The sequence below is a fragment of the Lampris incognitus genome, chromosome 13, assembly GCF_029633865.1.
Source record: "Lampris incognitus isolate fLamInc1 chromosome 13, fLamInc1.hap2, whole genome shotgun sequence".
Taxonomy (NCBI): Eukaryota; Metazoa; Chordata; class Actinopteri; order Lampriformes; family Lampridae; genus Lampris; species Lampris incognitus.
Window position 1 is genome coordinate 48,435,037 of NC_079223.1, and position 21,995 is coordinate 48,457,031.

General features: G+C 47.7%; 1 protein-coding gene across 1 annotated transcript in view; it reads right to left on the bottom strand.

The window, feature by feature from the left end:
- Nucleotides 1–10,273: 10,273 nt before the first annotated feature.
- Nucleotides 10,274–21,995, bottom strand: part of birc6 (baculoviral IAP repeat containing 6) — a 274,230-nt gene continuing 262,508 nt past the window's right edge. Inside the window, exons 72-73 of the mRNA XM_056291274.1 lie at nt 13,080–13,214; nt 10,274–12,878 (exon numbers count right to left, since the gene is read on the bottom strand). Coding sequence (XP_056147249.1) covers nt 12,699–12,878; nt 13,080–13,214 — 315 coding nt within the window. The 3' untranslated portion in view covers nt 10,274–12,698. The remainder of the gene's footprint in view (nt 12,879–13,079; nt 13,215–21,995) is intronic.

The window sequence follows — 21,995 nt, forward strand, 5'->3', positions numbered from 1 at the left end:
GTGTACTTGGCTGATTCCTCTGTAAGTGGAATCTGCCAGAACCCCATGTTGGCATCCAATTTGCTGAACAGTTTTGCTCCAGAAAGCGTTCCGAGGCTCTGTTCTACTGACGGCAGAATGTATTTTTCACGGCACACATACTCATTCAAGCCGGTCAAGTCCACACACAACCGCACGTTTTTACAGTCCTTCTTGGGCACGACCACCATGGGAGCGCACCAGTCAGTCGGCTCCTCCACCCTGCTGATGACGCCCAGGGCTTCCACGCATCAGCTCTTCCTTGACTTGGCCCACCAGCGGTAGTGGAATCCTCCTGGGGGTTTTCACAGAATATGGCATGACGGCGTACAGTTGTTGTAACATGCCTAGCCCACTGCACAGCTTGGGCTGAGTGTCTCCATGTCCATGCTGTCGACACGGATGAGCAAGCCAAGGGCTTTAATGGCTGGCAACCCGAGCAAGGGCGTGCTCAGGTTTTTGACCACATAAACCTTCTCCATGGTCTGCTTGGCTCCTCTCCTCAGCTGCAGTCTGGCGAACCCCGACACATCCAGAGGTATCCGTCCTGGACCCAGCAAAGGTTTCTCTGCTTTGCGGAGAACAGGCTGCTGTGCATTTGAAAAAACGTTTTTTAACTCAGTCTGTGACACAGCAGTGACATCCGCTCCAGTGTCCAGTTTGAAAATGATGTTTTTGTCCATTATGCTTATGTCAGCAGTCCATGTTTCATCATCAGATGTCACAGAGCCAAGAAGGAAGATTTCCTCCTCTTCCTCTATACCATGCACAGCTTTGCCTGCACGGCATACACGCTGGTAGTGGCCCTTTCCCCCACAGGAATGACACGTGGCATCATTGGCAGGGCACTCGTGCTTTGGGTGTGGCGTGCCGCCATGTTTGTAGCACTGGGAGCGCTTTTGATTTTTGCTCTGACTGCTGTGTGGCTTTGCTCCGTTGCTTTTAAATTTGTTGAATTTAGGTTTTTGCTGTCTGCCTTTAAACACTCTGTCCACCGAGCTAAGACCCATCTGCTTTGCACCACTGGCATCACTCCTCCGTGTGTTTTGCTGCTGTTTGATCTCCTCTGATTGGCTTGCCATGTTAACAGCTTTGTCCAGGTCTAAGTTTTTTCCCATTTGCATGCATTCTGAGGGCCGTGTGCCGGCCAGTCCAACCACTATCCTGTCCCTGATAAGTTCGTCATGCAATGTCCCATAATGGCAGTGCTCTCCTAATGCATACAGAGCAGTGATGAATGTGTCGACAGTCTGGTTTGCTTCCTGTTTGCGCATATTGAATCGTGCGCGTTTGTAAACAATGTTCTTCTTCACTACAAGGGACGACTGAAAGCCATCCCTTACTTTGGTGTATTGGCGCTGGTCTGCATCACTGAGCTCCAAGCCTCTGAAAACATCATCAGCTTCGTCTCCTGTACAATAAATCAAAGTACACTGCTCAAAAAAATAAAGGGAACACCTAAAAACACAATATAGACCTCGATGAATGAAATATTTCAGCTGAAAATCTTTATTTATTAGACAGAGGAATGTGTTTAGAGCAAAATAACCTAAGAATGATCAATGGAAATCAAAATCATTAGCCCATTAAGGTCTGGATTCAGAATCATACTCAAAATCAAAGTGGAAAATGAGAACATAGGCTGATCCAACTTCTGTGGAAATTCTTCAAGACGATTCAAAATGAGGCTCAGTAGTGTGTGTGGCCTCCACGTGCCTGTATGCACTCCCTACAACGTCTGGGCATGCTCCTGATGAGACGACGGATGGTCTCCTGAGGGATCTCCTCCCAGACCTGGATCAGGGCATCGGTCAACTCCTGGACAGTCTGTGGTGCGACATCGCGTTGGTGGATGGTATGAGACATGATGTCCCAGAGCTGCTCGATTGGATTCAGGTCTGGGGAACGTGCAGGCCGGTCCATAGCATCAATGCCCTCGACATACAGGAACTGCTGACACACTCTGGCCAAATGAGGACGAGCATTGTCATGCATGAGCAGGAACCCAGGGCCCACTGCACCAGCATATGGTCTGACAATGGGTCTGAGGATCTCATCCCGGTACCTAATGGCAGTCATGGTACCTCTGGCTAGCACGTAGAGGTCTGTGCGGCCCTCCAAGGATATGCCTCCCCAGACCATCACTGACCCACCGCCAAACCGGTCATGCTGGAGGATGTTGCAGGCAGCAGAACGTTCTCCACAGCATCTCCAGACTCTCTCACGTCTGTCACATGTGTTCAGTGTGAACCTGCTCTCATCTGTGAAGAGCACAGGGCGCCAATGGCGAATCTGCCAACCAAGATGTTCTCTGGCAAAGGTCAATCGGGCTGCACGGTGTTGGGCTGTGAGCACAGGCCCCAATTGTGGACGTCGGGCCCTCATACCATCCTCATGCATTCTGTTTCTCACTGTTTGAGCAGAAACCTGCACATTAGTGGCCTGTTGAAGGTCGTTTTGTAGGGCTCCGGCAGTGCTCCTCCTGTTCCTCCTTGCACAAAGGACCAGATAGCGGTCCTGCTGCGGGGTTGTTGTCCTCCTGCGGCCCCTTCCACGTCTCCTGGTGTACTGGCCTGTCTCCTGGTACCTCCTCCATGCTCTGGACACTGTGCTGGGAGACACATCAAATCTTCTTGCCACAGCACGCATTGATGTGCCATCCTGGATGAGCTGCACTACCTGAGCAACTTCTGTAGGTTGCAGATACCGCCTCATGCCACCTCTAGTGGTGAGGGCACTAGCACAATGAAAAACTAACCAAAGATCGGCCAGAAAAGATGAGGACAGGCAAATGGTCTGTGGCCACCACCTGCAAATCCATTCCTTTTATAGGGGTTGTCTTGCAGATTGTCTAATTTCCACAGGTGAAATTGATTCACAAATCAGTGTTGCTTCCTAACTGGACAGGTTGATATCTCAAAAGTGTGATTGACTTGGAGCTACATTGCATTGCTTATGTGTTCCCTTTATTTTTTTGAGCAGTGTATTTACCTGCTTCTCTTCGGCGCTTGCTGTTAAGTTGCTGGCCTGACAGAATCTCTCAACTCTCCGAATCCATTTTGTCCACTCGTGCGGCTTGGAAACATCAAAGGGCTCCGGTGGCTGAATGCTAAACGTAGCGCTGGGTCTGTTAGCCACCCTGCTAACTCCTTCCCCACCCTGCTCCTCTTCGCTGTTACTCATTTAACTTGCTCACCAATCTCTTCCTTTTCCTTTCCAGGCGGCGCACCTTTTCCCTTCCGATTCGGTTTCACGGCACTTCTGACAGCATGTCGAGTTTGTACAGAAGAGATGCACGTGAGACAAACCCTATCTGATTCTGCAACTCTTTTTATTGCTTCTTCAGCTCCCCCCAACATGTCAAACCATCCCCTCACGCACCCAGCAGCGCCCCCTCTACCAAGTCCTCCCACCCGTCAAAGACATGTCAATCAATCATCTCATGAACTAACATACAATAACGCCACAGTATCATGGCTACGACCAGTCCGTCACTCATGGCCTGGCCTGCATCCCTCAGAGCCGTAACGAGGTTCCCCGCCCTTATTGTGTAGTGGGTAACACTCTCGTTGTCCGCCATGCGCAGCTTGGTCAACGACGGTGTATAAATGTATTATCGGCGGCTTGCTTCTTCCTGAATACTGCTCTTCCAGTATTCTCAGAGCCTTGCTGCCATCACCAGCGGCTTCAGGTCTTATCAGCGATAGGCTTTTATCATCTATCAGTCTTATTAGCTTAGCATAGCAATCAGCATTCCTCCTCCTGTCTTCAGCTAACTCTTCTTCGCTAGCGCCGGTGGGCCCACGTAGAATAGTCTCTCTTAGCTTCAAAGTGTGCATGTAAGCCTAGGAATCTTGTTCCCCAAACTTCATACTTACCTTCGGATCCGTCGAACAAAAGCTGCGGTGCCAAGACTCCCGTTGTTCGGCTTGCCATGTTGCTAACGCGCTAATTGTACCGCGGCCCGCTAGCTTGCTATACTTTGTCTTTGCTAAGCTAGCTTGTTAGCGTCATTGGCTAACGCTATCTCCCAGCTGGTCCATGTAGCCTAGAGAAGTCCCGTGTAATACTTGGCGTTAAACTTCTTCCGGGATGCTAGCTTGCGTCCAACTCTGCCGGGGCCCATAACCTGTTGAGCTGGGGTGCGCAGTCTCCTTGTTGCGTATGGAGGATAAACGAAGCTTAACACGGTTTTCTCTTTAGCCTTTAACGTTACGCATATTTATTTAGGCAAATTCAGCAGCTCTTAGCGCTCTGCTACCGACTCTTACAATGCACACTGTCGCACACTGAGAACGTGGCGACGTCACACCCGAATGTACCGTAATACAGTGAATAAGGGCGCCATCAAATAACAACACTTAACACCAGCACACAACATGTAACACCCCACTACATGAGAACAGTTTACCCGTTACACAGGGTTTCCCAGAGCATCACACCCCATCCGCTGGCTTGTGTTTTTCCCACAATGCATCCTGGTGCCATCACTTCCCCAGGTAAACGGTGCGCATGTACACAGCAATCGTGTACACTGGGCAGCACGGTGGCCCAGTGGTTAGCATTGTTGCCTCACCTTAAGAAGGTCCTGGGTTTGAACCCCAGGCCGTCCTTTGTGTGCAGTTTGCATGTTCTCCTTGTGTGGGTTTCCGCCAGGTGCCCCGGTTTCCTGTGCCCCTGACCAAGGCAATAGGAAAGAAGAACTGGAGCTGGTCCCCGGGCGCTGCAGTGCGGCTGCTGTGATTAGTGGGTTAAATGCAGAGGACGAATTTCCCCACAGGGGAATGTATATCTTGATCAGCGTGATCTAAAAGAAAACGGGACTCATCGGACCAGGCCACCTTCTTCCACTGCTCCAAGGTCCAGTTCCGATGTTCGCGTGCCCGTTGTAGGCGCTTTTGATGGTGGACAGTGGTCATCATGGGCACTCTGACCGGAGCGCAGCTATACAGACCCGTACACAGCAGGGTGTGATGCACTGTATTGTGACACATTTCTCCCATAACCACAAATAAATTTTTCTGTGACTTGTGCCACAGTAGACCTTCTCTCAGTTCGGACCAGACAAGCTAGCCTTCGTTGCCCTCGCGCACTGATGAGCCTTGGGCGCCCAAGACCCTGTCGCTGGTTTGTGGTTTACCCCTCCTCGGACCACTGTTGATAGGCACTCATCACTGCTGACCGGGAGCAGCCCAGAAGCCTTGCTGTTTCAGAGATGCTGTGACCCAGTCATCTGGACGTAACAATTTAGCCCTTGTCCCAGCCGCTCAGGTCTCTACTCCCGCCCGTTTCTCCTGCATCCAGCACGTTGACTACGACAACTGGCTGTTCACTTACCATCTAATCTACCCAGACCTTGACATGTGCCTTTGGAGATGATCAACGTTATTCGGTTCACCTGTGAGTGGCCATAATGTTTTGGCTCATCAGTGTACCTCTCTTGTGGAGTTACATCAGTCTTGCCCTCTGGGGTTCTGCAGAAGAAAAAGTCAAAACAAAAGCACACCTTTCCTTCGCCAGCCAGCCTACCATAGAAAACACATTGCAGTTATCAACTCCATCCGAAGAATATCAACACTGCAGGTCAGGCTGGGTGATAGCGACAAAATTCAATATCACAATATTGTCTGACTGTGTACCTCACTATTGATAATATTTCTGGCTTGACTATTGGAGAAATTATTATAAAAATGTGGATATGATTGATGACCGAGCAGGTAGAGATTAATTGTTCATTTCACTAAAAAAGTCGAATAAGTTCAGAAAATGTTTACTTTACTAATAATACACCCTTTACGACCAGGGAGTGTCTTGATGCGTGCTCGATAACCCAGGTAAGACAATCACAAAGTCGAATCAGTTCATCTGGACACAACGTTTATTGAGAGAAATGTTTCATCACTCATCTAAGTGACCTCTTCAATCTCAACTGACTGCAGGTATCCCCACCCTTATAAACTACACAGTGGCATAACGACCGAAACCAACAGTGTTTTATATGCAAATTACAGTGACCATTAATTAGAGTTACAATGGCCATGTGTACTTTTCACAGAGGATTTGGGAATGTTTGCAATCACAGCATTGTAAGATGGCGACAGATGCACTCTTAGCCCCCCTCTCGGTTCAGGGATGGTCGGTCCCTCTTCACATAGATGGCTCCTTTGACTTCCTGTTCAAACCAGAATTCCTCCACATCAAGGATGTGCACATCCTCATCCTTGAAAGAGTGGCCACTGGCCTGTAGATGTAGACTACGGAGTCCTGCCCTGGCGCGTTAGCTCTCCTGTGTTGTGCCATCCTATTGGCCAGCGTCTCTTTGGCTTCCCCGATGCAACCCTCCTGGCACTTAACAGCTGCACTATATTGCTCTGTTTGAGCCGGGGGACCCGATCCTTGGGGCGGACCAACTTCTGGCGAAGTGTATTTAGGGGTTTGAAAACAACTGAGAAGCGGTGTTTGGAAAATAAGCGTCTCAAATGTTCCGCCACATACGGAATCGCCACCGGTTTACTCTTAGACAGCTGTTGTCCTTCTCCTCTCGGCGGCTGCACTGTTTGGGGTCTTCCTGGCTTTGACACAATGCCCAGTTAGGATAACCACACTTACCCAGGGCCTGTTTAATGTGGGGTTTCTCCCCTTCCCCGGCCGCTGTGTCGGTGGGGACGTTGTCAGCTCGGTGGTCCAGCGTCCTGATGACTCCTAGTTTGTGCTCCAGTGGATGACGAGAGTCAAACCTTAAGCACTGATCAGTATGTGTTGGTTTACAGTAAACATCAACAATCAAACGTCCCCCATCACCAATTGTAATTTCACAGTGTAAGAAGGCTAACCTGTCATGTTCCATGTCCTCCCTGGTGAACTTGATGTGGTTCTCCACAGAGTTAGTATGTGGTTGGTGAAATGTGCTACATCCTGAGATTTAATTTTAACCCAGGTGTCGTCTACAGGTCTGAACCAGGGAATGAAAACATTTCAGTTCCGTCACGCTGGCAGCAGGAAAGACAGGGGAGACAGGCCGGGCTAGAGCAATGCTTTAATGAAGAAAATAAACTTACAAAAACTGGAGCGGCAGGTACAAACAGCAAGGAAGGCTTGTGGACAAGGCATGAAGCACCCGGCTAACATAACCACCGGGGCAACCCGGTGGAATATAACTGCTGGGGAGCCCATCAAGGAATGAGAAACAGGTGAGCAAAGCAGGGGCAGGAACAGAAATGGCAAGACCGGTGAGCGCTGGAAACCCAGACAACACAACCATGACAAGTTCTGTCACCATATCACCAGAACCACATTCCCGCAACACATCTAGTCTCAGATCACAGTATCCATATTATTTCACAGCTCTAAATTGTTTTTTTTTATCAAAGTTTGTGCAGTCTGTGACTCAGATTCCCATGCTGTTGCAGCAAGTTAGCTTAAATGACCTGAGATAATAACTCCATCTACTTAGACTGAATGTGAAAATCAGTTCAATGTCTTTAATGGTAGCACAAATAGCAAAACTATTCTTATGGGTAACTTAAAACATTTTGATTGAACACAAACAGAGTTGGCGTCCAGGAGGCATCCTGATCAGATGCCCGAACCACCTCAACTGGCTCCTTCCGATGTGAAGGAGCAGCAGCTCTACTCCGAGCTCCCTCCAGATGTCCGAGCTCCTCACCCTGTCTCTAAGGCTGAGCCCAGACACCCTACAGAGGAAACTCCTTCAGCCGCTTGTATCCGCCATCTCACCCTTTCGGTCACTACCCAAGCTCATGACCATAGGTGAGGGTTGGAATGAAGATTGACTGGTAAATTTAGAGCTTTGCCTTCCGGCTCAGCTCCCTCTTCACCACAACGGTCCAGTAAAATGTCCACATTACTGCTGATGCTGCACCAATCCACCTGTCAATCTCCTGCTCCATCCTACCCTCACTCGTGAGCAAGACCCTGAGATGGTAGAGAACTGTGGTCTCAGATGTGGAGGTGCTGACTCTCATCCCGGCCATTTCAAACTCAGCTGCAAACCGGCCCAGTGCTTGCTGGAGGTCGCGTTCTGATGAAGCCAACAAAACCACATCATCTGCGGAGAGCAAAGGTGCAATTCTGAGGTTCCCAAAACGGACACACTCCTAACCTTGGCTGCACCTTGAGATCCTGTCCATGAATATCACAAACAGAATCAGACACAAGGGACAACCTCGGCAGGGTCCAGCACCCACCGAAAACATGTTTGACTTTGTGCTGAGAATGCGGACACAGCTCTCACTTTGGCTATACAAGGACCGGGTGGCTTGTAGCAGAAGCCTCAGTACCCCATACTCCCACAGTATCCCCCCTCCCCCCAGAGTGCCCCGGGGTACATGGCCGCAAATCTTCTTCAAGTCCACAAAACACACGTAGACTGGCTGGTGAAACTCCCATGCCTCCCCTCAGCACTTCCGCAAGGGTAAAGAGTTGGTCAGTTGCTCCACGGCCAGGACGGAATCCGCATTGTTCCTCCTGGATCCGAGGTTCGCCAATGGGTCGGAGCCTCCTTTCCAGCACCATAGAAGAGACTTTCCCAGGGAGGCTGAGCAATGTGATGCCCCGATAATTGGAGCACACCCTCACCCCTCCGGAAAAGCAGAGGATAGCACAGAGCAGATGACTCCGTGGTGAGAGGATGGCTAGATATCTGGTCGTCTGTTGAAGGACAAGTTCAAAAACTTGTGTCAAGAAGAAAATATGGGCAAAACAGATGACGATAAAAACAAACACATACAAACATTTCTTCTGGTTTCTCCCAACAGCATCAAATCCTAGTCAGAATTTAACTTGCAAGGACGTTCGGGTGGCGTGGCGGTCTATTCCGTTGCCTACCAACACGGGGATCGTCGGTTCGAATCCCCGTGTTACCTCCGGCTTGGTCGGGCGTCCCTGCAGACACAACTGGCCGTGTCTGCGGGTGGGAAGCCGGATGTGGGTATGTGTCCTAGTCGCTGCACTAGCGCCTCCTCTGGTCGGTCGGGGCGCCTGTTCAGGGGGGAGGGGGAACTGGGGGGAATAGTGTGATCCTCCCACGTGCTACGTCCCGCTGGTGAAACTCCTCACTGTCAGGTGAAAAGAAGCGGCTGGTGACTCCACATGTATGGAGGAGGCATGTGGTAGTCTGCAGCCCTCCCCGGATCAGCAGAGGGGGGTGGAGCAGAGACCGGGACGGCTCAGAAGAGTGGGGCAATTGGCCGGATACAATTGGGTAGAAAATCAAAAAAGAAAATTAAACTTGTAAGGTAGACAGCAGATTGTCTTTTACTATCAGTAAAGCCCCTGAAGAAGCCCATGAGGCCGTGATACCTCGGCCATCATAGCTCCTGCTAGAGACTTCATGACATTTTGCAGAATCAGTCCTACCAAGCTGAAGTGAAATTGTGAGATGAATGTATAGAGGGCTAAAACAAGAAAACCAACCCAGGAAACAATTTCCCCTTTATTCCAAACTCTTAATCCGTTTAGAGACTATCTTTTTTTTTGTTATCCCGAAAGCACTTGAAACACTCCTGAGATGAGAGTTTGAAGGGTTTATGCCACCACAGACAAGTAACCCGTCCTCAACACAAAGCAGAGTATTTGCACACACGTTGGAGAAACCAGTTCGGACCTCGGGCAAGTGAGAGTTCTGTTGCTTCCAAGCAGGGACACGCGCACACAGGAATCACTGAGGAGTGAATCAGGATGCGCCACCTTATCAACCTTTGTGGACGCACCCGTCACCTCGGCTGCGCCTTGAGATCCTGTCCATGAGTATCACAAACAGAGTTGGAGACAAGGGACAGCCTTGGCGGAGTCCTACACCCACCGAAAACACGTTTGACTTTGTGCCGAGAATGCGGACACAGCTCTCACTTTGGTTACACGAGGACTGGGTGGCTTGCAGCAACTGCCCCGGTACCCCACACTCCCGCAGTGTGCCCCCCGCAGAGTGCCCCCGGTTTTTGGCTAAATGTGGTTCACTGAAATAGCCAGTGTTTAGGTACAATGACCTCCATCTCAAGGGTGAAACAAAAGAACTCAAAAGTGCATTCATTTGGTTTCTTTATCAATATTTTGTGCTCAAATTAAAGTCAAATGTTCTGCCTTCTCTGTCAGCGAAGCAGGCCTAATTATCTCCAGCCGAACAGCATCGTGAGTTTTTTCTCATCAACTCGTAAAAGAGGGGTTCAAGTTCAAGAGGTTTTTGCAAAACGCAAAAAGAAGCATTCACACAATCAATCCACATTTTCAAGCTCCATTTAATGTCCTAGCAAGAGTATATGACTGCTCTGGGAGTGAATAAAATAGAAAGTGCATTTTTTTTGGTTCACTGGACTCAACATAATAATAATAATAATAATAATAATAAAAAAAAAAGAAGTAAAAGATCAAAGCAGATTATGCCAGACGGAGCTGAATTAATCAATTTGTAGAAACAGCAAATAAATGGGCAAAGGTGCTCCCGCAGGGTATTTGGTGGTATGATGTAGATCAAAGGCACATCACAGCTTTGTATCTCACTAGGGATTGTTGCACACGCACATTGAACACACACACTACATGCGCAAGCCTTCAAATACAGATCCCATGTGCATCTTGCATACACCGACCAGCCAAAAGACTAAAACCACTGACAGGGACGTGAATAACATCTCATTACAGTGGCACCTGTCAAGGGGTGGGATGTATCAGGCAGCAAGGGGAGAGCCAGTTCTTGTCAGAAGCAGGACAAATGGGCAAGCGTAAGGATTTGAGTGACTTTGACAAGGGTCAAATTGTGATGGCTAGATGACTGGGTCAGAGCATCTCCAAAACTGCAGGTCTTGTGAGGTGTTCAGTAATTACCAAAAGTAGTCCAAGGAAGGACATCCCAGTGAACCGGCAAACTGGCGCCCAAGGCTCACTGATGCGCATGGGGAGTGAAGGCTAGCCTGTCTGGTCTGATCCCACAGAAGAGCTACTGTAGCTCAAATTGCTGGAAAAGTTCATGCTGGCTAAGACAGACAGGTGTCAGAACACCAGTGCATCACAGCTTACTGTGTATGGGGCTGCATAGCTGCAGACCAGTCAGAGTGCCCATGATGACCCCTGTCCACTACGGGAAGCTTCTACAATGGGCACACGAGCATCAGAACTGGACTATGGAGCAGTGGAAGAAGGTAGCCTGGTCTGATGAATCACATTTTCTTTTGTATAATGTGGACGGCCGGATGCGTGAGCATAATTAACCTGGGGAAGAGATGGCACCAGGATGCATTATGGGCAGAAGGCAAGCCGGTGGAGGCAGTGTGATGCTCTGGACAATGTTCTGCTGGCAAACCTTGGGTCCTGGCATTCATGTGGATGTTACTTTGACACGTACCACCTACCTAAACATCATTGCAGACCAGGTTCACCCCCTCACGGCTACGGTATTCCCTGATGGCAGCAGCCTCTTTCAGCAGGATGATGCTCCCGGCCACACTGCACACATTGTTCAGGAACGGTTTGAGGAACATGAGGAAGAGTTCAAGGTGTCGCCTTGGCCTCCAAATTCCCCAGATCTCAATCTGATCGAACATCTGTGGGATGTGCTGGAAAAACAAGTCCGATCCACGGAGGCCGCACCTCGCAACTTACAGGACTTAAAGGGTCTGCTGCTAACGTCTTGGTGCCAGATACCAGAGGCCACCTTCAGAGGTCTTGTGGAGTCCACGCCTCGACAGGTCAGAGCTGTTTTGGCGGAACGAGGGGGTCCTACACAATATTAGGCAGATGGTTTTAATGGTTTGGCTGATCGGTGTAGTCCCAGTCTTCTGATCTACAGTCGTATCAGTTCTGGGCACAGATCCCGTTCGCTAAACTCACATTGAGAATTTGAGGCAAAAAAAAAAAGAAAAGAAAAAAAAAGAAGTTTATCCATCACATGTTGCTTTTCAGAGTAGCTGGTAAAATGGATAACATCATCGCACTTAAGAATGTCGAAATTAGCCTTTATTGAAGTGTACAGGATCCTGTAGAAATGAAAAGAAACAATGTCAGCGGGCGACCGGGTGTCCTTAAATTTAGTACTTAGGTATATTTCTTATTTGTAAAATAGTATCCTTGAAGAATGACCAATATATCCTTGGTTACAACTGTTGTCGTTTCTAACAGCCGCCCCCCCCCCCAAAAAAAAACAAAACACAAAAAAACCCCAAAAAACAAACAAACAAAAATGAACATTCAGTAAACATTCTTCTCTAAAGGTAGTTTCCCTTATATAATCTGATTTGCTCGATCATTATGTATACATAAACATGTTTAATAACATACCAATCAGTGGTTATTTCACAATTGGAAAAAATGCACAAAAAGTTTACACTCTTATACAGGTAAATAAAAGTTTTTTGTTGACCACCATGTTGTTTTAATAAGGGCATAGCATAGTTCGGAATTTGTCTACTAATCGTCAAGTTTTGTAAGCGATGTTCCACTTTTGTCGTCTCGCCGCTTCCTCTCTCGCTTCAGCGATTTGTTTTTTTTTTTACATACAAATATTGACAAAATTGTGGCTCGTCTTCCGCAGCCATCAAGTCTGTTTAATAGCAATAGTAATAGTTAGGAGGAGGTGGGGTCAGGCTGGGTGGGCTCAGGGGCGGGGTCTAGGAGGGCGGGAGGAGCTCAGGAGGAGAAGGCAGCGGGCGGGGTGAGAGAGCGAGAACTCATAATTGGCCGTCGCTGCAGTGGCTGTCCTGGCTGCCGCCCGGCTTCTCCGCCTCCTGACTGGATGGCTCCTTCACCATGAGGGCGAGGCTCTTCTCGGAGAACTTGTCCCCGTCGGCCTCCAGCCCCTCGGGGCAAGGAAGCTTGAGGATCTCCTCTCGCAGCTGAGCCGTGTGTCTCTGGAAGGAGGCAACCGGAAGAAAAAGGAGGGGTGAGAAGCCCACCGGGGCAAATGTGTAATCTGGGATAACCGAAACAGATCAGACTTGAGACCCGACAAGTCCAACATCTGTACGGAGCCGCATTGGAGGAAAACGCCTCATGCATGATGGGAACTCCTGTGTGTGTGTGTGTGTGTGTGTGTGTGTGTGTGTGTGTACCTTAAGGGCGGCAGCATGGTGGGACATGGTGCGGCCCACCCTCTTGTCGCTGCTGTACTGTTGGATGTCTGCAATCCACTCCTCGCACTGCGCTACGATCTCCGCCCGTTTCAGGTAGAAGTGCTTGTGGATCACCTGCCAATCAAAGCAACACACACATTATTACCTGACGACACACACATTATTACCTGACGACACACACATTATTACCTGACGACACACACATTATTACCTGACGACACACACATTATTACCTGAAGGTCACATCTGGATCAGAAATATACTTAACAGCAAATTAAAAAGTGAATGAAGCTGGTGGAGGAAGATTCCAGAATGTGCGGCGTTGCCTCAGTGCAAGTCCAGGCCACACAAAAATACTCGTTTTGAAAAGTGAGTCTGTTGTAACGTAATGTTGTGACGTGTTGTTGTGATGTGTTGTTGTGACGTGATGTTGTGACGTGTTGTTGTGACGTGTTGTTGTGACGTGATGTTGTGACGTGTTGTTGTGACGTGATGTTGTGACGTGTTGTTGTGACGTGTTGTTGTGACGTGATGTTGTGACGTGTTGTTGTGACGTGATGTTGTGACGTGATGTTGTGACGTGTTGTTGTGACGTGTTGTTGTGACGTGATGTTGTGACGTGTTGTTGTGACGTGTTGTTGTGACGTGTTGTTGTGACGTGATGTTGTGACGTGTTGTTGTGACGTGTTGTTGTGACGTGTTGTTGTGACGTGTTGTTGTGACGTGATGTTGTGACGTGTTGTTGTGACGTGATGTTGTGACGTGTTGTTGTGACGTGTTGTTGTGACGTGTTGTTGTGACGTGTTGTTGTGACGTGTTGTTGTGACGTGATGTTGTGACGTGTTGTTGTGACGTGATGTTGTGACGTGTTGTTGTGACGTGTTGTTGTGACGTGATGTTGTGACGTGTTGTTGTGACGTGATGTTGTGACGTGTTGTTGTGACGTGTTGTTGTGACGTGATGTTGTGACGTGTTGTTGTGACGTGATGTTGTGACGTGATGTTGTGACGTGTTGTTGTGACGTGATGTTGTGACGTGTTGTTGTGACGTGTTGTTGTGACGTGTTGTTGTGACGTGATGTTGTGACGTGTTGTTGTGACGTGTTGTTGTGACGTGTTGTTGTGACGTGTTGTTGTGACGTGTTGTTGTGACGTGATGTTGTGACGTGTTGTTGTGACGTGTTGTTGTGACGTGATGTTGTGACGTGTTGTTGTGACGTGATGTTGTGACGTGTTGTTGTGACGTGTTGTTGTGACGTGATGTTGTGACGTGTTGTTGTGACGTGTTGTTGTGACGTGTTGTTGTGACGTGTTGTTGTGACGTGTTGTTGTGACGTGTTGTTGTGACGTGATGTTGTGACGTGTTGTTGTGACGTGTTGTTGTGACGTGTTGTTGTGACGTGTTGTTGTGACGTGTTGTTGTGACGTGTTGTTGTGACGTGTTGTTGTGACGTGATGTTGTGACGTGTTGTTGTGACGTGTTGTTGTGACGTGATGTTGTGACGTGTTGTTGTGACGTGATGTTGTGACGTGTTGTTGTGACGTGTTGTTGTGACGTGATGTTGTGACGTGTTGTTGTGACGTGATGTTGTGACGTGATGTTGTGACGTGTTGTTGTGACGTGTTGTTGTGACGTGATGTTGTGACGTGTTGTTGTGACGTGTTGTTGTGACGTGTTGTTGTGACGTGATGTTGTGACGTGTTGTTGTGACGTGTTGTTGTGACGTGTTGTTGTGACGTGTTGTTGTGACGTGATGTTGTGACGTGTTGTTGTGACGTGATGTTGTGACGTGTTGTTGTGACGTGTTGTTGTGACGTGTTGTTGTGACGTGTTGTTGTGACGTGTTGTTGTGACGTGATGTTGTGACGTGTTGTTGTGACGTGATGTTGTGACGTGTTGTTGTGACGTGTTGTTGTGACGTGATGTTGTGACGTGTTGTTGTGACGTGATGTTGTGACGTGTTGTTGTGACGTGTTGTTGTGACGTGATGTTGTGACGTGTTGTTGTGACGTGATGTTGTGACGTGATGTTGTGACGTGTTGTTGTGACGTGTTGTTGTGACGTGATGTTGTGACGTGTTGTTGTGACGTGTTGTTGTGACGTGTTGTTGTGACGTGTTGTTGTGACGTGATGTTGTGACGTGTTGTTGTGACGTGTTGTTGTGACGTGTTGTTGTGACGTGTTGTTGTGACGTGTTGTTGTGACGTGATGTTGTGACGTGTTGTTGTGACGTGTTGTTGTGACGTGATGTTGTGACGTGTTGTTGTGACGTGATGTTGTGACGTGTTGTTGTGACGTGTTGTTGTGACGTGATGTTGTGACGTGTTGTTGTGACGTGTTGTTGTGACGTGTTGTTGTGACGTGTTGTTGTGACGTGTTGTTGTGACGTGATGTTGTGACGTGTTGTTGTGACGTGATGTTGTGACGTGTTGTTGTGACGTGTTGTTGTGACGTGTTGTTGTGACGTGTTGTTGTGACGTGTTGTTGTGACGTGTTGTTGTGACGTGATGTTGTGACGTGTTGTTGTGACGTGTTGTTGTGACGTGTTGTTGTGACGTGATGTTGTGACGTGTTGTTGTGACGTGTTGTTGTGACGTGTTGTTGTGACGTGATGTTGTGACGTGTTGTTGTGACGTCTACATCTGTGTCTACGTGTGTGTCTACACGTGTCTATGTCTGTGTCTATGCCTGTGTCTATGTCTCTGTCTGTCTGTGTCTACACGTGTCTATGTCTGTGTCTATGTCTGTGTCTATGTCTGTGTCTACACGTGTCTATGTCTGTGTCTATGTCTGTGTCTATGTCTGTGTCTATGTCTCTGTCTGTCTGTGTCTACACGTGTCTATGTCTGTGTCTATGTCTGTGTCTACACGTGTCTATGTCTGTGTCTATGTCTGTGTCTATGTCTGTGTCTACACGTGTCTATGTCTGTGTCTATGCCTGTGTCTATGTCTCTGTCTATGTCTGTGTCTATACCTGTGTCTACACGTGTCTATGTCTGTGTCTATGCCTGTGTCTATGTCTCTGTCTATGTCTGTGTCTATACCTGTGTCTACACGTGTCTATGTCTGTGTCTATGCCTGTGTCTATGTCTCTGTCTATGTCTGTGTCTATACCTGTGTCTACACGTGTCTATGTCTGTGTCTATGCCTGTGTCTATGTCTCTGTCTATGTCTGTGTCTACACGTGTCTATGTCTGTGTCTATGTCTGTCTGTGTCTACACGTGTCTATGCCTGTGTCTATGTCTCTGTCTATGTCTACACGTGTCTATGTCTCTGTCTATGTCTGTGTCTACACGTGTCTATGCCTGTGTCTATGTCTCTGTCTATGTCTGTGTCTATGTCTGTCTGTGTCTACACGTGTCTATGCCTGTGTCTATGTCTCTGTCTATGTCTACACGTGTCTATGTCTGTGTCTATGTCTGTGTCTACACGTGTCTATGTCTGTGTCTATATCAGTCTATACCTGTGTCTACAATGTGTCTACACGTGTCTATGTCTGTGTCTACATCTTTGTGTATACCTGTGTCTATACCTGTGTCTATACCTGTGTCTATGTCTGTGTCTATACCTGTGTCTATACCTGTGTCTATACCTGTGTCTATGTCTCTGTCTGTGTCTATACCTGTGTCTATACCTGTGTCTATGTCTCTGTCTGTGTCTATACCTGTGTCTATGTCTCTGTCTGTGTCTATACCTGTGTCTATGTCTGTGTCTGTCTGTGTCTATACCTGTGTCTATGTCTGTGTCTGTCTGTGTCTATACCTGTGTCTATGTCTGTGTCTATACCTGTGTCTATGTCTGTGTCTATACCTGTGTCTATGTCTGTGTCTATACCTGTGTCTATGCCTGTGTCTATGTCTGTGTCTATGCCTGTGTCTATACCTGTGTCTATGTCTGTGTCTATACCTGTGTCTATACCTGTGTCTATGTCTGTGTCTATACCTGTGTCTACACGTGTCTACGTCTGTGTCTACACCTGTGTCTACACGTGTCTATGTCTGTGTCTACACCTGTGTCTACACGTGTCTATGTCTGTGTCTATACCTGTGTCTATACCTGTGTCTATGCCTGTGTCTATACCTGTGTCTATACCTGTGTCTATGTCTATGCCTGTGTCTATACCTGTGTCTATACCTGTGTCTATGTCTGTGTCTATGCCTGTGTCTATACCTGTGTCTATGTCTGTGTCTATACCTGTGTCTACATCTGTGTCTATGTCTGTGTCTATACCTGTGTCTATACCTGTGTCTACACGTGTCTATGTCTGTGTCTACGTCTGTGTCTATACCTGTGTCTACATTTGTGTCTACGTCTGTGTCTACATGTGTCTATGTCTGTGCCTATGTCTGTCTATACCTGTGTCTACACTGTGTCTACATCTGTGTCTACATGTGTCTATGTCTGTGTCTACACGTGTCTATGCCTGTGTCTATACCTGTGTCTACACGTGTCTATGTCTGTGTCTATGCCTGTGTCTATACCTGTGTCTACACGTGTCTATGTCTGTGTCTATGCCTGTGTCTATACCTGTGTCTATGTCTGTGTCTATACCTGTGTCTACATCTGTGTCTATGTCTGTGTCTATACCTGTGTCTATACCTGTGTCTACACGTGTCTATGTCTGTGTCTACGTCTGTGTCTATACCTGTGTCTACATTTGTGTCTACGTCTGTGTCTACATGTGTCTATGTCTGTGTCTATGTCTGTCTATACCTGTGTCTACACTGTGTCTACATTTGTGTCTACGTCTGTGTCTACATGTATCTATGTCTGTGTCTACACGTGTCTATGTCTGTGTCTATACCTGTGTCTACACGTGTCTATGTCTGTCTATACCTGTGTCTATACCTGTCTATGTCTGTGTCTACGTCTGTGTCTATACCTGTGTCTATACCTGTATCTACACGTGTCTATGTCTGTGTCTATGTCTGTGTCTACACGTGTCTATGTCTGTGTCTACGTCTGTGTCTATACCTGTGTCTACACGTGTCTATGTCTGTGTCTACATCTTTGTGTCTACATCTTTGTGTATACCTGTGTCTATGTCTCTGTCTATGTCTATACCTGTGTCTATACCTGTGTCTATGTCTGTGTCTACACGTGTCTACGTCTGTGTCTACACCTGTGTCTACACGTGTCTATGTCTGTGTCTATACCTGTGTCTATGTCTGTGTCTATGCCTGTGTCTACACATGTCTACGTCTGTGTCTACACCTGTGTGTACATCTGTGTCTACGTCTGTGTCTATACCTGGGTCTACACGTGTCTACGCCTGTGTCTACACCTGTGTCTACATTTGTGTCTACGTCTGTGTCTATACCTGTGTCTATACCTGTGTCTACACGTGTCTACGTCTGTGTCTACACCTGTGTGTACATCTGTGTCTACGTCTGTGTCTACACCTGTGTCTACATTTGTGTCTACGTCTGTGTCTATACCTGTGTCTATGTCTGTGTCTATACCTGTGTCTACACGTGTCTACGCCTGTGTCTACACCTGTGTGTACATCTGTGTCTACGTCTGTGTCTACACCTGTGTCTACATTTGTGTCTACGTCTGTGTCTACATGTGTCTATGTCTGTGTCTACACGTGTCTATGTCTGTGTCTATACATGTGTCTACACGTGTCTATGTCTGTGTCTATGTCTGTCTATACCTGTGTCTACACTGGGTCTACACGTGTCTACGTCTGTGTCTACATGTGTCTATGTCTGTGTCTACACGTGTCTATGTCTGTGTCTACACGTGTCTATGTCTGTGTCTATACCTGTGTCTACACGTGTCTATGTCTGTGTCTATGTCTGTCTATACCTGTGTCTACACTGTGTCTACACGTGTCTATGTCTGTGTCTATGTCTGTCTATACCTGTGTCTACACTGTGTCTACACGTGTCTATGTCTGTGTCTGTCTGTCTATACCTGTGTCTACACTGTGTCTACACGTGTCTATGTCTGTGTCTATACCTGTGTCTACACGTGTCTGCGTCTGTGTCTATACTTGTGTCTACACGTGTCTATGTCTGTGTCTACGTCTGTGTCTACACGTGTCTACGTCTGTGTCTATACCTGTGTCTACACGTGTCTATGCCTGTGTCTACGTCTGTGTCTACACGTGTCTATGTCTGTGTCTATACCTGTGTCTACGTCTGTGTCTATACCTGTGTCTACACGTGTCTATGTCTGTGTCTACATCTTTGTGTATACCTGTGTCTATGTCTCTGTCTATACCTGTGTCTATACCTGTGTCTATGTCTCTGTCTATGTCTGTGTCTACACGTGTCTACGTCTGTGTCTACACCTGTGTCTACACGTGTCTATGTCTGTGTCTATGTCTGTGTCTATACCTGTGTCTATGTCTGTGTCTATGCCTGTGTCTACACGTGTCTACGTCTGTGTCTACACCTGTGTGTACATCTGTGTCTACGTCTGTGTCTATACCTGGGTCTACACGTGTCTACGTCTGTGTCTACACCTGTGTCTACATTTGTGTCTACGTCTGTGTCTACACCTGTGTCTACATTTGTGTCTACGTCTGTCTATACCTGTGTCTATACCTGTGTCTACACGTGTCTGTCTGTGTCTATGTCGGTGTCTACACGTGTCTATATCTGTGTCTATGTCTGTCTATACCTGTGTCTACACTGTGTCTACACGTGTCTATGTCTGTCTATACCCGTGTCTACACGTGTCTATGTCTGTGTCTATGTCTGTGTCTATACCTGTGTCTACACGTGTCTGTCTGTGTCTATACCTGTGTCTATGTCTGTGTCTACGTCTGTGTCTACATCTGTGTCTATACCTGTGTCTACACGTGTCTATACCTGTGTCTATGTCTGTGTCTACGTCTGTGTCTACACGTGTCTATGTCTGTGTCTATGTCTGTGTCTATACCTGTGTCTATGTCTGTGTCTATGTCTGTGTCTATGTCTGTGTCTATGTCTGTGTCTATACCTGTGTCTACACGTGTCTATGTCTGTCTACGTCTGTGTCTATACCTGTGTCTACACTGTGTCTACACGTGTCTATGTCTGTCTATACCTGTGTCTACACGTGTCTATGTCTGTGTCTATGTATGTGTCTACACGTGTCTATGTCTGTGTCTATACCTGTGTCTATGTCTGTGTCTACGTCTGTGTCTACGTGTCTACGTCTGTGTCTACATCTGTGTCTATACCTGTGTCTACACGTGTCTATGTCTACGTCTGTGTCTACACGTGTCTATGTCTGTGTCTATGTCTGTGTCTATGTCTGTGTCTATACCTGTGTCTATGTCTATACCTGTGTCTACACGTGTCTATGTCTGTGTCTACGTCTGTGTCTATACCTGTGTCTACACGTGTCTATGTCTGTGTCTACGTCTGTGTCTATGTCTTTGTCTACACGTGTCTATGTCTGTGTCTATACCTGTGTCTATGTGTGTGTCTATGCCTGTGTCTACACATGTCTACGTCTGTGTCTACACCTGTGTCTACATCTGTGTCTACGTCTGTGTCTACACGTGTCTACGTCTGTGTCTACACCTGTGTCTACATCTGTGTCTACGTCTGTGTCTACATCTGTGTCTACGTCTGTGTCTATACCTGTGTCTACATCTGTGTCTACGTCTGTGTCTACACGTGTCTACATCTGTGTCTACGTCTGTGTCTACATCTGTGTCTACGTCTGTGTCTACACGTGTCTACGTCTGTGTCTACACCTGTGTCTACATCTGTGTCTACGTCTGTGTCTACGTCTGTGTCTACGTCTGTGTCTATACCTGTGACTACTCGTGTCTATGTCTGTGTCTACATGTGTCTATGTCTGTGTCTACATGTGTCTATGTCTGTGTCTATACCTGTGTCTACATCTGTGTCTACGTCTGTGTCTACGTCTGTGTCTACGTCTGTGTCTATACCTGTGACTACATGTGTCTATGTCTGTGTCTATACCTGTGTCTACATCTGTGTCTACGTCTGTGTCTACGTCTGTGTCTACGTCTGTGTCTATACCTGTGACTACACGTGTCTATGTCTGTGTCTATACCTGTGTCTACATCTGTGTCTATGTCTGTGTCTATACCTGTGTCTACATCTGTGTCTACGTCTGTGTCTACGTCTGTGTCTACGTCTGTGTCTATACCTGTGACTACACGTGTCTATGTCTGTGTCTACATGTGTCTATGTCTGTGTCTACGTTTGTTTTGTCGTGTGAAGTTTTTATTTTGATCGTGGATTTCACTTGGCTGGGAGAGCTGGCGCCGGACCGGCTGAGAGAGCTTGGTGTGCTGCGTGCTGTGGACCCGAGGAGGAAACACCAAGGGCCGTCTGACAGGATGCGGAAGCGGGGCAGGCTAAGCTAACTGCTAGCCCACGACCCTGCCCGAAGAGGAAACACCGAGGGCGGTCTGGCAGTGGCCTTGCCTAGCGTTGAGTGTGCAGTGTTTGTGTCATCGTGAGGAGTGCGGGGAGGGAGGTGTGTCGACGGTGTCTGGCTGGAGAGCTGGCGTTGGATCGGCTGGTCTGACAGGACGCGGGAGCAAGGCAGGCTAGGCTAACTGCTAGCCCATGCAGAGCTGCAGTTCTGGCACTCACCCTGGCTGGAGTTTGTTCTCTGGACGGTGGAGTTGTGCGACTGTGATAAACTGGGTGGACCGTGTTGTTGGCTGTTTTTTTGTGCTTTGTTCTCTGTTGTTGGCGGCGTTATTTTTGGAGGCTTTTGTGTTGCGCTGCCGCGGGCTGGGGAAACGACATTTCCTTTCTTTTGTGTACGTAGTACACAAGATGAAATGACAAATAAACTGTTCCCGGTTCCTGACTCTATTTCTATGGAAGGTATGGCATTTCCAATTGAGTCACAATATTAAACAGTGCCATCTAGTGGCCGTAACTGAAATGCAGCGTATTGTCCGAAAAATC